Raw genomic sequence first — 14791 nt, 5'->3', positions numbered from 1 at the left:
TTACAGTCGTTGTTATGCTTGAGCTCATTGTTGCAGCCACTGTGTCAATCTACCTGGTTGAGGGTCTTCCTCTTTTCCTCTGAACCTGTACTCTGCCAAGGATGATGTCCTTCTCCAGGGACTGATCCTGACAACATGTTCAAAGTATGTAAGACGCAGTCTCGCCATCCTTGCTTCTAAGGAGCATTCTGGTTGTACTTCTTCCAAGACAGATTTGTTCATTCTTTTGGCAGTCCATGGTATGTTCAATATTCTTCGCCAAAACCACAATTCAAAGGCGTCAATTCTTCTTCCGTCTTCCTTATTCATTGTCTAGCTTTCACATGCATATGAGTGATTGAGAATACCATGGCTTGGGTCAGGCGTACCTTAGTCCTCAAGGTGACTTCTTTGCTCTTCAACTCTTTAAAGAGGTCCTTTGCAGCAGATTTACCCAATGCAATGCGTCTTTTGATTTCCTGACTGCTGCTTCCATGGGTGTTGATTGTGGATCCAAGTAAAATGAAATCCTTGACAACTTCAATCTTTTCTCCGTTTATCATGGTGTTGCTCATTGGTCCCGTTGTGAGGATTTTTGTTTTCTTTATGTTGAGGTGTAATCCATACTGAAGGGTGTGGCCTTTGATTTTCATTAGTAAGTGCTTCAAGTCCTCTTCACTTTCAGCAAGCAAGGTTATGTCAGCTGCATAACGCAGGTCGTTAATGAGTCTTCCTCCAATCCTGATGCCCCATTCTTCTTCATATAGTCCAGCTTCCCATATTATTTGCTCAGCATACAGATTAAATAGGTATGGTGAAAGAATACAACCCTGACACACACCTTTCCTGACTTTAAACCGATCAGTATCCCCTTGTTCTGTCCAAATAACTGCCTCTTGATCTATGTAAAGGTTCCTCATGAGCACAATTAAGTGTTCTGGAATTCCCGTTCTTTGCAATGTTATCCATAATTTGTTATGATCCGCACAGTTGAATGCCTTTGCATAGTCAATAAAACACAGGTAAACATCCTTCTGGTATTCTCTACTTTGAGCCAGGATCCATCTGTCAGCAGCAATGATATCCCTGGTTCCACGTCCTCTTCTGAAACTGGTCTGAATTTTTGGCAGTTCCCTGTCAATATCCTGCTGCAGCCGTTTTTGAATGATCTTCAGCAAAATTTTGCTTGCGTGTGATATTAATGATATTGTTTTATAATTTCCACATTTGGTTGGATCTCCTTTCTTGGGAATAGACATAAATAGGGATCTCTTCCAGTCAGTTGGCCAGGAAGCTGTCTTCCATATTTCTTGGCATAGACGAGTGCGCACCTCCAGCGCTGCATCTGTTTGTTGAAACATCTCAACTGATATTCCATCAGTTCCTGGAGCCTTGTTTTTCACCAATGCCTTCAGAGCAGCTTGGACTTCTTCCTTCAGTACCATCGGTCCTGATCATATGCCACCTCTTGAAATGGTTGGACATCGACTAACTCTTTCTGGTACAATGACTCTGTGTATTCCTTCCATCTTCTTTTGATGCTTCCTGCATCATTTAATATTTTCCCCATAGAATCCTTCAGTATTGCAGCTGGAGGCTTGAATTTTTTCTTCAGTTCTTTCAGCTTGAGAAACGCCAAGTGTGTTCTTCCTTTTTGGTTTTCCATCTCCAGCTCCTTGCACATGTCATTATAATACTTTACTTTCTCTTCTCAAGCTGCCCTTTGAAATCTTCCATTCAGTTCTTTTACTTCATCAATTCTTCCTTTTGCTTCATCCGACATCCATCTTGGTGTTTTCTTTCTTTCCTGTCTTTTCAGTGGCCTCTTGCTTTCTTCATGGATGATGTCCTTGATGTCATTCTACAACTTGTCTGGTCTTCGGTCACTAGTGTTCAATGCGTCAAATCTATTCTTCAGATCGTCTCTAAATTCAGATGGGATATACTCAAAGCCATATTTTGGCTCTTGTGGACTTGCTCTGATTTTCTTCAGTTTCAGCTTGAACTTGCATGTGAGCAATTGATGGTCTGTTCCACAGCCGGCCCCTGGCCTTGTTCTGACTGATGATATTGAGCTTTTCCATTGTCTCTTTCCACAGATGTAGTCAATTTGATTTCTGTGTGTTCCATCTGGCGAGGTCCATGTGTATAGTCGCCGTTTATGTTGGTGAAAGAAGGTATTTGCAATGATGAAGCCATTGGTCTTGCAAAATTCTATCATTTGATCTCTGGCATTGTTTCTATCACCAAGGCCATATTTTCCAACTACTGATCCTTCTTCTTTGTTTCCAACTTTCCCATTCCAATTGCCAGTAATCATCAACGCATCTTGTTTGCATGTTCAATCAATTTCGTACTGCAGCAGCTGATAAAAATCTTCTATTTCTTCATCTTTGGCCCTAGAGGTTGGTGTGTAAATTTGAATAATAGTTGTATTAACTGGTCTTCCTTGTAGGTGTATGGATATTATCCTATCACTGACAGCGTTGTACTTCAGGATAGATCTTGGAACGCTTTTTTTGATGATGAATGCAACACCATTCCTCTTCAAGTTGTCATTCCCAGCATAGTAGACTATATGATTGTCCAATTCAAAATGGCCAGTACCAGTCCATTTCAGCTGACTAATGCCTAGGATATCAATGTTTATGTATTCCATTTCGTTTTTGACAATTTCCAATTTTCCGAGATTCAAACTTCGTACATTCCAGGTTCCGATTATTAATAGATGTTTGCAGCTGTTTCTTCTCATTTTGAGTCGTGCCACATCAGCAAATGAAGGTCCTGAAAGCTTTACTCCATCCACGTCGTTAAGGCCAACTCTACTTTGAGGAGGGAGCAGTTCCCCAGTCATCTTTTGAGTGCCTTCCAACCTGGGGGGCTCATCTTCCAGCACTATATCAGACAATGTTCTGCTGCTATTCATAAGGTTTTCACTGGCTAAAGCTATTCAGCAGTAGACTGCTGGGTCCTTCTTCCTAGTCTGTCTTAGTCTGGAAGCTCAGCTGAAATCTGTCCTCCATGGGTGACCCTCCTGGTATCTGAATACTGGTGGCATAGCTTCCAGCATCACAGCAACATGCAAGCCCCCACAGTACAACAAACTAACAGACACGTGGGGGAAAGGGAATCATAGAGTTCTTAATTCCTTGGCTAATCTATTTTCTGGCTCTTGGGTGGTTAGATCAAGATTCTGAATTGTTTAGTGATTATACCTGGTCTGTGGGGTGTAGTGCTGCCCAGATGCAGGCATTGCCCTCCTAGTAGGATTGAAATGTAGGTCCATGAGAGCATCATTGGGAATGAGTCAAAGAGGCCCAGAGCCAAGAGGTAGGTAGCCTGGAGTACAGAAAGAATGAGGATTTTGGAATTGGGCAGACCTTAATTTGATTCTAGGCCTTAAACATTACTGGCCATTGACACTGGGTAAGTCGCTTAACATTTGAATCTTTAGCTCCTTCATCTAGAAAATTGTGATAAAAAATTGGGTTGCTGAGGATTAAATGGCTTAAGGTACAACCAGGGCTTTGAACCGGTTCTTTTTATTTCAACCCCCTGCTGAGAACTTGCACTTGGATCCCAGATATATGGAATTAGAATCTATAATTTAACAGTCTCCAGGTAATTCTTATGTAAAACTTAGTGGGAACTTGTTAAAAATGCAAATTCTCAGCAGGGCTTGTTAGAAATGCAAATTCTCAACAGGGGTTTGAACCGAAAATAATCAGTTCAAATCCCTGCATATAGCAGTGACTGGTGCAAGGTGAAGGCTTGATAAATGGTAGCTGCTACTTTTCTGAGTCTCAGCTTCCATATCTGTAGTGGAGACAGTAATTTTCTATTTGAGCGTGCTCAGAATTTAACAGAACAGTGCAAGGCACACTGCAGGAGTTCGACTAATGTTATTTTCTGCCCCATTGTAGGTAGGGACCAGTAATTACAGTCACTGCAAGATGCCAAGAGCTGGGTAGTTAGCTCAGTTATCAGACCCTGGAAGTATACTCTTTGTCTAAAGACAAGAACTCGGGACCAGGATAGAAGGTAGTTTACCTCTGTCTCCTGAAATTTCTTTCTTTCCTGGGGCTATTTTCCTGAAGTGTGGCATCTCTTCCTGTGGTTTTATAGAAGTATTATCAGTTGAGAAGACCTAGAACTGGAAGCATCTTGACTGTTGGTCAAGTTCAAGCTGAGAATTAGAAGTCAGAGGCATAGTCCTTTGGGATGAGGGTGAGGGAACAGCACTATGGACAGAGCCCTTTTATGCTCCCTCCTGCAGCCAAAGTCCATTGCAGGTCAGGTGGGCCCATGGGGTAATGTGTTAGGTATTGAAAGGTTGGGGGAGCAACTTTCCTCAAAGACTCTCAGTACAATTACAGATTTAAGTGGAGGAATTTGGTTGGTCTGAGACAGACCTTGACATTCTGGGGCTTGGCATAGGATTTTCCTACAGCCAGAATATTTTTACCCTGGGACCAAAACCAGGGCTTCGAACCAGTTCGTTCTGGTTCAAACCCCTGCTGAGAACTTGCTTTTCTAACAAGTTCTTGGAAACCCTGGTGGTATAGTGGTTAAGTGCTACGGCTGCTAACCAAAAGGTTGGCAGTTCGAATCCTCCAGGTGCTCCTCGGAAACTTCACGGGGCAGTTCTACTCTGCCCTATTGGGTCGCCATGAGTTGGAATTGACTCCATGGCAACAGGTTTAGGGTTTAATAAGTTCTTTGCTGAGAATTTGCATTTCTACCCCAGATGTATTGAATCAGAATCTGCACTTTAACAAGATTTCCAGGTGATTCTTAGGTATAACTTCCTGGGAACTGTTAGAGATGTAAATTCTCAGCAGGGGACTTGTCAGAAATGTAAGTTCTCAGCAGGAGTTCTAACTGGAACAAACCAGGTTAAAGCCCTGACCAAAATGAAGTATGAAACTCTGCTGATGACAGCTGGAAAGGAAGAGTCTCTCTGTTTTAACTTCAGGTTCTTCCTTAAAGTCGGTTGAGCAGCAGTCTAAGGTACATTACGGGAGACACAAATGGACTAGGAACTCTTTCTTGCCCCAGGGCCTTTGTACATGCTGCTTCTTGTCCTGGAACTTGTTCTTCCCCCAGATATTCTCATGACTGGCTCCTTTTCCTCCTTAATGTCTCTGCTAGCAAGTAACATTCTCAGGAAGACCTTTCCTCGCATTGTAGTGGCCTTCTAGTAATTCCCTGTCTTAGCACTTGTTTATTTTTTCCCTGGCATTTATCAGAATTTGTGATTACTCATATTAATTTTTAAGTCTCTTTTCTCTTGTTCACTACTAGGATATGAGCTCCACAAGGGCCAGGGCCTGATCTCTTTCTTTGTTCAGTATGCCATTCCAAGACTCCAGCGCAGTGCCTGACACGTAGTGTTCACTCAGTAAACGCTTTTTGGATGAAGGAATGAATGGGAGTCACACCAAAAAACCCCAAACCAAACCAATTGCTGTGGAGCCGATTCTGACTCATGGCAACCCCATGTTTGTCAGAGTAGAACTGTGCTCCATAGGGTTTTCAGTGGCTGATTTTTCAAAAGTAAATCACTAGGCCTTTCTTCGAAGGTACCTCTGGGTGGACTTGAACTGCCAGCCTTTTGCTTAGCAGCTGACATTAACTGTTTGCACAACCCAGGAACTCCTAGGAGTCATACATCAGGTTTTGAATTTCAGCTATGCCACTTACATAGGCAATTATTGTTCCCTCTCTAGTTCCTACTTTCCTCATCTGTAAAATGGGCACGATAACACTTGTCCACAGTATCTCTTAGAGCTATTGGGGGAGCCAAATGAAACAACTGATATAGAAGTACTTTGCAGCTGTGACACTGTTGTTTTCACTTTCCCCATCCAGAACTGTGCCAAGAGGCCTCATCTGGAGAAGTCTTCCTGCTGGCTTCTGCGGCCCTTGCCAACATCACCTTTTTTGACACAACGGCCTGTGAGATGCTCCTGCAACTGAATGCCATCCGAGTCCTCCTAGAAGCCTGCAGTGACAAGCAGAGAGTGGACACGCCTTACACCCGTGACCAAGTGAGAAGCCCAGGGCCTGTAATCATGGAGGCAGTGGCCAGCATCCAGGCTTAGGCTCTGGGGGCGAGGGAGACAGCATAGCCTGGCAGCATGTGGTCAACCCTGTTAGTCCTTGTCTCTGGCACTCTGAGTCTTGCATTCTGTAGGAAAGTAAACGAATATGTTCTCAGTGCCCTTCATCGTCCTGGGATATCTCTAAGTCCTGCTCTACCTTTTCTTATCCCAACCACTATAGGGCCTTCCTCTGTCTTCATTCAGACCTGTCCACCCTAGGTCCCTGGAACTCTGCAGAAGGTCTGTGCCTCAGTCGTGTTCGTGCCCATCTGAAAGTATACCCTGTAGTCAGTTACTTCTCTTCTGTGCCTTCATAAAAGCAGGGCTTGGAGCAGAGCCTGGGCTCCACATAAGGTTTTATTTGAGGAAAAAGGATTTCACTGCTAAAAATGTTTGAAAACATTGAATAAAAAGGTTTTAAAGGCTCTTTAAGCTCCGATGTTCTAGAATTCTACACCGTCCCACTTCTGCCGTACTCGGCCTCCTCTTGTCCCACAAATTCCCTCTAAATTCCACCAGGTGCCTGAGCTCTAAGTTAGGTGATCCTCAGAGCCTCCAAGTCACCTCACCAAGTAAATTCACCCCTGTCTGCAATGTAGCCTCCCTGCCCCACCTGTTTCTCCCAGTCTCATCACTGAGCTGAAGCTGCCAGAGCCTTGAGGTCCAGCTCCTACTCCAGCAACTCCAGGAAAGTCTTCTCTAATGGCTCTGCACTCTGGAATTGTCTCTTTCTCTTAAAGTCCATACCTCCCAATTCAATATTTACTTTTCTAATGATTTTTCTTCTTCTGTAATTATTTCATGTGAGCCTTTTTATTTTATCTTGAGGGCACGGTCCATGTTCTTTTGTTGTCGTTAGCCGCCATTGAGTCAGCCCCCAATTCATGGTGACCCCGTGCACAATGGGATTGTTGTGATCCATGGGGTTTTCATTGCTGATTTTCAGAAGTGAATCGCCAGGCCTTTCTTCCTTCTTTGTCTGAGTCTGGAAGCTCCAGTGAAACCTGTTCAGCATCATAGTAACACACAAGACTCTCCTGACAGATGGTAGTGGCTGCACATGAGGTGCATGGTTTGGGAATGGTACACAGGTCTCTTGCCTCCTGCATGGAAGGCGAGAATTCTACCACTGAACCACCACGTACTGTCTATATGCTACACTTCCTCGGTATTTCTTAAGGCGTCTAGCCCAGGGTTGGAGCCCATGATAAAATTCCCTAAATATTTGTTTGGGGCATAAAAGGGCAGGAGCAGGATGGTGCTTCATCAGTTGTTTATTATTCTTAGAATTGCCTGTTGAAGGGCAGCTGATAAGAGAAACTCCCACTCAGAGAGAATTGTCTAGTATATAAGCATTGGTGTATAAGGGTTGTAGCAGCCCTTTGAGATTGGCGGTACCATCCCATTTTATAGATAAGAGGCTCACAGGAGATGTCCCCAAGATCGTATGGATGGCGAGTAGCCAGTCTCACTTAGACCTTGACCTTTAACCCTCATCTGCTGCCATCTTTGAAAATGAGGTAAAGGAGGTGGTACATCTGGAGGTCAGAACGACTGGGTGTTGATCTTGCCCTGGCCGTTTATTAATTGGGTGACCTTGGGGGTGTCTCAGCCTCTTGGGTGTTGGCTTTCTCATCTATTAATGAGCGCATTAATGCCTATCTTGCAGGGTTATTGTGAAGGCAAGTGAGATAATACATGTAAAGAACCCAGTACAATGCTTAGGCCCTACTAAGTCCTTAATAAATGTTGAATATCGTTACTTTCAAACCCGATACTCTAGGGAAGAACATGAATAATGAATTATCCAAAATCCTTAAGTTAGCGTTCCAAGCTATCCATGATATTCCAGTCTAATCTTTCACTTCTTGGACTTAGACAAGCTCTTCCCTTCCCCCCGTGGAGACAAGGTACGACAGTATGAACAGATAGAGTCTTTGCCACTGGGCTGACTGCTGGTCTGATTGGCTCCTGAGGGGGTGTGCCCATTTCAGCCGCAGCCCTTGGTTGTGGAGAAGGAGGCAGCAGGGGGTCACATTGTGTGGTCGGCCTTGCTCACTCCCTTTTCTCCTTCAGCTGGACGCCTCCAGTTTCTGTGTCTCTCACTTAACTGACATGATTTGAAGTACCTTCACCTTCAACTGCCCCTCCTGTGGCTGAAACCGGTCAGTTCATACAAGAGTTGGTAGTGAGGCAATAAAAATAGGGAATTTTGGAGTCAGATACCCTGGGTTCAAAACATCTGTAACATTGAACCATTCATTCTGAGCCTCCCTTTCCTCATCTGTAAAATGGGGTTAAATAATAGACGCTTCACAAAGTTAAAAAGAATTAATGAATACAAAACTGTCGGTACAGTTCCTGGCATATAAAATCAGTCACCGTCGAGTTGACCCTGGCTCATGGTGGCCCCATGTCTGTCAGAGTAGAACTGTGCTCTAAAAGGTTTTCAATGGCTGATATTTTTAAAGTAGATTGCCAGGCCTTTCTTCTGAGGTGCTTCTGGGTGGACTCAAATTGCAACCTTCGATTGGTAGCTCATTTGCATCACTCAGGGACTCCTCCTGGCACAAAGAAACTATGGAAGCCACTGGCAATATTATTGGCCTTTGAAAGTGTGGCCCACAGCACCGAACGGGGAATCTTTGGAGTGGAGTTCTCTCATCTGTAAAACAGGCATCCTGGGCTCTATGTGCAGAGAACCTCTTCTCATCAGGAGGAGTGACTGTCCTCTGAAGCCTCATGGATTCTTAGGAAGGAGGGGCATGGCATGGGGAAAGGATTCTGTCAAGCTCTGTGAGATGGCAGCTCCTTCTGCATCTGAAGTCAGGAGCTGTTCCTGCTCCCCGAGGTCTGAGTCACGCATATCCCGTGTCTCTTTGTCCTTAGGATGCCTTCCTCTGCCCTAGGCTCTGATAACCACTTAGCTGGTGAGAGCACACTCATTAAAGAAACAAATGGCCTTCTCCTATGGCAGAGGGAGGATTAAGGTGATCAGAGGGCTCCCTGTAATGAAGAAGAAGAAGATGAATTAGGCTCTGAAGTGCTCACCGCCCCCTGGGATACTTGGGAGATTAAATGCCCCATGAGGTTTCCGGTGATGAATCTGCCAGTGACGCCAATTGCTGCACGCACTTTTGGACTTGGATCTATACTTTTTCCATCTCTGGTTGAACATCTCAGTGAGATCCCCTCCATCATCCCAGCAGGCTGAGTCTACTTTATTTGTCCAACAGAAGCATCCATGGCCGTGTTTGTCCTGTGCCCACCCTTGGGGTGTGGGCAGGGGTGAGGGCAGACTTAGACCCATGCTTTTCCCTCCCCCCTCTCCTACGTGCAGGTCCAGGTAAGGGCAGTGTGTCTGCAGCTGCATATGGCCAGGCACAGAGAAAAACTCCCTGCCTAAAAGGAATCTGGGTGGCCTGGTGTTCTCATTCCCAGGACCTGTTTTCCAGGAGCCATGCTGCCCAGGGTATGCAACTCTCTGACTTGTCATGGGAAGGTGGGGAAGGGGCTGCCTGCAGGTGTACTGTCTAACCTTTCCCTGTCCTACCCATTAGGCAGTGACAGCTTAGGGTGAAAGGGACCTAATCATCTTGTCTAACTCCTACAGGGATTTTTACTGGGCATGACTTCTTGTAACCTTCATCCCTTAATTGGTTTCACAAAAGTGGAGGGTACTGGTATACACTTTCCATGGAAATACATTGTTGGGCATTTTAGAAGGCCTGAACTTTGTAGCATCTCTGGGACCTCACCCCAAATACCATTTATCGAGAGTCCTTTAGAGAAGAAATGGCCATTGCTAGGGAGTGTAACTTTGACTCACATCTCAAAAGCCCTCCATAGTTTATAAAGTTCCACCACACACATGTATAACATATACGACGTAATAGAAACAACGCAGGCTTTGGTTCAGAAAGACCTGAGTTCAAATGCCGGCTCTGCCATTTTCTAGCTATGTGACCTTGGACAAATCGCTTAACTTCTGAGCTACAACTGCGTCATCTATGCAAAGGAGATGATAATATTTCCTCCCTCACTGTGTCATTGTGATGATTACATGGGATAATGCTTATAAGTACTTAGAACCAAAGTGGATACTCAGTAAGGAATGGGGCAGCGTTTCTGGTAGAGCTATCAATTGGGACTGGGTCTGAGTCAGGGAATGTTAGTTTTGGGGCAGGAAGACAGGGCAGGAAGTCAGTTAAAGGAGTGGATACATTTATTTGCATATGAATACCAAAAAAAAAAGTCAAACCTGTTGCCTACTTATAGCAATCCTATAGGACTGGGTCTCTATGAGTCAGAATCCACTCAAGGGCCGTGGTTGGTTGGCTTGTTTTTTTTAATAGGAATGGGGCAGGGGTTTTCATGTGGTTTCCAAGGCTGTTTTTTTTTATTCTTTATGGAAGCAGACTGCCACATCTTTCTCCTTGGAGGGCCTGTCAATCTGTTGGTTAGCAACCTAGCATATAAGGACTGCACCGTCAGGGCTCCTTGCGTATGAATACGTATGCATATGATGGAGAGCCTGAGTGGCACAAATGATTAAGCACTCAACTACTAGCCAAAGGTTTGTAGTTGGAATCCATTCAGAGGTGCCTCAGAAGAAAAGGCCTGGCAATCTGCTTCCAAAGCTTAGAGCCTGAAAACTATGGAACAGTTCTACTCTGCACACATGGAATCACCACCAGTGGGAACTGACGCACTAACAACAACGTTGTATGTATATAAACCTATTAGGAGAGGTTTGTAGGAACGGAGACTCACCACACCCACTCCTGACCTGCGCAGCCACCCTCCCCACAAAGCTAAACACAGAGAACATGCTCCGGCATTTACATGCTCTCCAAACACATGGGTTCACTATGAGTTGGAATCGACTTGATGGTAACTAACAACAACCACCAGTAACTGTCTCTGATGCTTAAGCTCCAGCCTCAGTGCAGCCTAGGGGAGGGGCAGCTTGGCCTCCCAGAGAGATGCCTTTGGCCTAGTCTACCGACACCTTGGGGCTTAAGCACTTTTAAGGCCTTTTAGGCTCTGCTCCTGGAAGCTCAGATCTTGGCACTCCAACCTCACCTCAGCTACTGAGAAGGGAAAGCAGGCATGCCAGTGAGAAGAGCCAGGTACCAAAGAGCGGGGGTACTGTGTTCATCTCAGGATCTGGGCGGTGCCCTCCTGTCTCTAGGCCCAGCCCCCCGCCCCAGCTCCTGTGCCCCTCAGAATATGCCTGTCAGAGGGAGGGGGAGGCTCAAAAGAGAAAGAGGGAGAAAGGGCTGGGCCTTCTCCTGCACCCCCTTGCTGCTTTGGCCTTGCAGAAAAGTGTCTTTTTAAAAAGATCACACTTCCTCGCACAGCTCCCTTAATTCTTCAAACCAATGATCTTGTCTTGATTCTTTCAGCTCACTGGTAGAAAAAAAAAATCTGGAGGGAGCAGGCTCAGAGAGAGTTGCTGAGCTTCCCCTAGAGGCTGAAAGTGATTTTGCTTGCTGGCCTCAGAGCCGCAGTTGACTTTGTTGCTAGAGCTCTTGGAGAGTTTTAACAACGTGATAATAGAAAACTGAATATTCAGTCTGGCAATTAATGAACAATTTAAATTAGTCAACATATGAACTGTTGGCCTTTTTTAGTCCTAGTTACTGTATATCATAAAAGCAACCATAACTTTTCATTAAATATATGTCACATTTGCTGCATTGGAAGTTCTCTATGAGATAAGGGCACCTGTCTCTGTTTGGTAATTATGGGTATTTGTCCCTTGTCTTTTATACCAGGTGGCCTCCGGTGTTGGTTTACAACATAGTAAGTGAAAGGAACGTGGGTAGAGTCAGAGCCTGAGCAGGGATGAGTGCTGAGACATTGCTAAGGAAATGCGATGGGCCTGGGGTTCACGCTTAGGGACTGGTTCGTGGACCAGTGTTTCCAGCTCCTGCTCTGGGTCAGTGCAGGGTCCGCCTGTTCCTCTGTGTGTGTGCTGACATCAACAGGCCCTGCCAACCTCCATCATACCACGTTTCTTCTTGGAGCAGTAGCATGGAAGGTCCTACTGTTCTGGTCTTCAGACTTAAGCTGTGATGTCTCATGTTCCTGAAGTGGTCAGTCTTTGGGTGGCCAAAGGAAAAATGGGTTCAGGATGCTACAGAGGTTGTGAGCATGAAGTTTGTTGGCTTCATCTGCTGGGGAGGGCCTCTCCTGCTCTGGGACCTTGCTTCCATTTAGGAGAGATCTCCCATTTTGGTAACACTTGTATCCACTAGGGGCTGCATTGATTAGTGCACCTTGACACAGTCTTTCAAGGCCAAGATTCTTTCAGGATCTGCTTCCTAGTTTTGTTGTCGATACTGTTAGCTGCTGTCAAGTCAACCCCTGACTCATGGTGACTCCATGCACAATGGAGGAAAAAACCCTACTTGGTCCTCTACCATCCCCATGATCAGTTACAGGTTGGACTGTTGTGATCTATAGGGTTTTCACTGGCTGATTTTCAGAAGTAGATCTCCAGGCCTTTCTTCCTAGTCCATCTTAGTCTGGAAGCTCTGCTGAAACCTATTCAGCATCATAGCAATGCGCACGTCTCCACTGACAGCCTGGGAGTAGCTGTGCGTGGGGTCCATTGACTGAGTCGAACTGGGCCACCTGCATGCAAGGCAAGAATTCTACCAATGAATCAGAGTCTTCTGGGTGCTTGACAAAACGTTAACTCATTTAATGCTCAGAATAGTCTTAGGAATTATCTTATTTTCACCTCCTGTGGTAGATGGGAGCCCTGGTGATGCAGAGGTTAAGAGGTCGGCTGCTAACCAAAAAGCCAGCAGTTCAAATCCACAAGCTGCTCCTTAGAAAACCTATGGGGCAGTTCTACTCTGTCCTGTGGGGTTACTATGAATCGAATCAACTCAACAGCAATGGGAATTATGGTAGGCCAAATAATGGTCTACCAAATATGTACATGTCCTAGCCCCTGAAACCTATAAAATGTTGCTTTACATGGTAAAAGGGATTTTGCAGATTTGATTTGGTTCCAGATTTTGAGATGGAAAGATTATCCTGGTGGGTAACAATGTAATCACAAAGGTTCTTATAAGAGGCAGGCAGGAGGGTCAGAGTCAGAGAAGGAGATGTGATGATATAAGCAGAAGTCAGAGTGATGCAGTGCCAAGAGCCAAGGAATGCTGGCAGCCTCTAGAAGCTAGAAAAGCAAGGAAATGGATTCTCCCCCAGAACCTCCAGAAGGAGCATAGCTCTGCCAACACCTTGATTTTAGCCCCATTAGACCCATTTGAGGCTTGTGACTTTTAGAACTGTAAGATTTCTTTTTGTGTGTGTGTTGTTTTAAGCCACTAAGTTTGTGGTGATTTGTTACAGAGACAATAGGAAACTAATGCACTCCCATTAATCAAGGTATAGAGAGGTCACATGGCAAATAAGTAATAGAGCCAGGACTTGGACCTAGGCTGACTCATGTGCTCAGCCACTAGTCTACATTGCCTCTCACCTAAGACCTCTCCTAGAGGCTGATATCCTTCTTATTCACCAGATAACTGGAGGTGGAACAGTGCCTCTTCCCTCAGAAGGGATAAGACTTGACTGAACATCATCAGACAGGACTGAATCCAGCTGGGTCTGGGGAGACTCCCTAGCTCCTACACTCCTTCGCTGACAGCATTGTTATCTGGCATCCAGCCAGGGTGGTGCAATGGTTAACACACTAGGCTGCTAGTGGCAAGGTTGGAGGTTCAAGTCCACCCAGAGGAGCCTCAGAAGAAAGGCTTGGTGATCTACTTCCTAAAACACAGCCATCGAAGACCCAGCGGAGCACGGCTCTACTCTGACGCACAGGGCGTTGCCGTGAATCTGTTCCATGGCAACATTTTTTTTTTAATCCAGCCAGGCAAACCTGACCCCAATTCCCAGCCGTGGGCCTGACTGCCAGGAGAAACACTGACCTCCTTCCCCTCTTCTCACTGTGCATACAAGGATGTTTCAAAAAGGGGCATAATTGGCATTTATTCAAATTGTGCTTAATTGAACATACATCTGCACCTCAGAAATCCACATGGGGTACAGGCTCTGGAAAGAGGAAGTAATTTTCATCAACAGGATCTAAATTAGCCTGACACAAAGACCTACCTGGTGCCTATGGCACAGCTAATAACTGCTGTGTCGTGAGCCTGATGCCACAGACAAAGGTTTCCTTTTCTCTCCTTCCTTCCTTCCTCCCTTCTTTCCTAGTGAATCTTCCTGTCAAACAAGTGTCTTTGTCCAGAGAGGACAGGCTGGGGACGGTTGGAGGGCAGCGGCCTCCTTGTGTTTCCCTGCTACATTAACAGCCTAGCAAAAGCTAAACTGTCGTCTGACTCAAACTTGACCTTGTATCTCTTCTCTTTTAGGTACTGTGCACTCTATGCCCTTGGGAAACCTTCCATTTTTCTACCGCATCTTCAACCCATCTGTATTAGCTTCCTAGGCCTGCCATAACAAGATGCCACAATGTGGGTGGCTTTAAAGAATAGAAATGTATTGTCTCACAGTTCTGGAGGTTAGAAGACTGAATCCAGGGTGTTGTCTGCCGTGTTTTTCTGAAGGCTCTAGGGGGAAGTCCTTCCTTGTCTCTTTCAGTTTCTGCTAGCCCAGGTGTTCTTTGTCTTGAAAGTACACAGGCTCCTGTCTTCCCCCTGTGTGTGACTCTGTTTCCATGTCTG

The 14791-nt window shown here is 45.4% G+C and overlaps 1 protein-coding gene across 2 annotated transcripts in view; it reads left to right on the top strand.

Annotated features, from left to right (window-relative positions):
- Window positions 1-14791, top strand: part of INSC (INSC spindle orientation adaptor protein) — a 175059-nt gene that overhangs the window by 142976 nt on the left and 17292 nt on the right. For both annotated transcript variants that reach the window (XM_003411992.4, XM_010592210.3), the window contains one exon: window positions 5851-6029. In XM_003411992.4, coding sequence (XP_003412040.1) covers window positions 5851-6029 — 179 coding nt within the window. The remainder of the gene's footprint in view (window positions 1-5850; window positions 6030-14791) is intronic.

The sequence above is a fragment of the Loxodonta africana genome, chromosome 7, assembly GCF_030014295.1.
Source record: "Loxodonta africana isolate mLoxAfr1 chromosome 7, mLoxAfr1.hap2, whole genome shotgun sequence".
NCBI lineage: Eukaryota > Metazoa > Chordata > Mammalia > Proboscidea > Elephantidae > Loxodonta > Loxodonta africana.
This window is presented reverse-complemented; position numbering and strand designations above follow the sequence as displayed.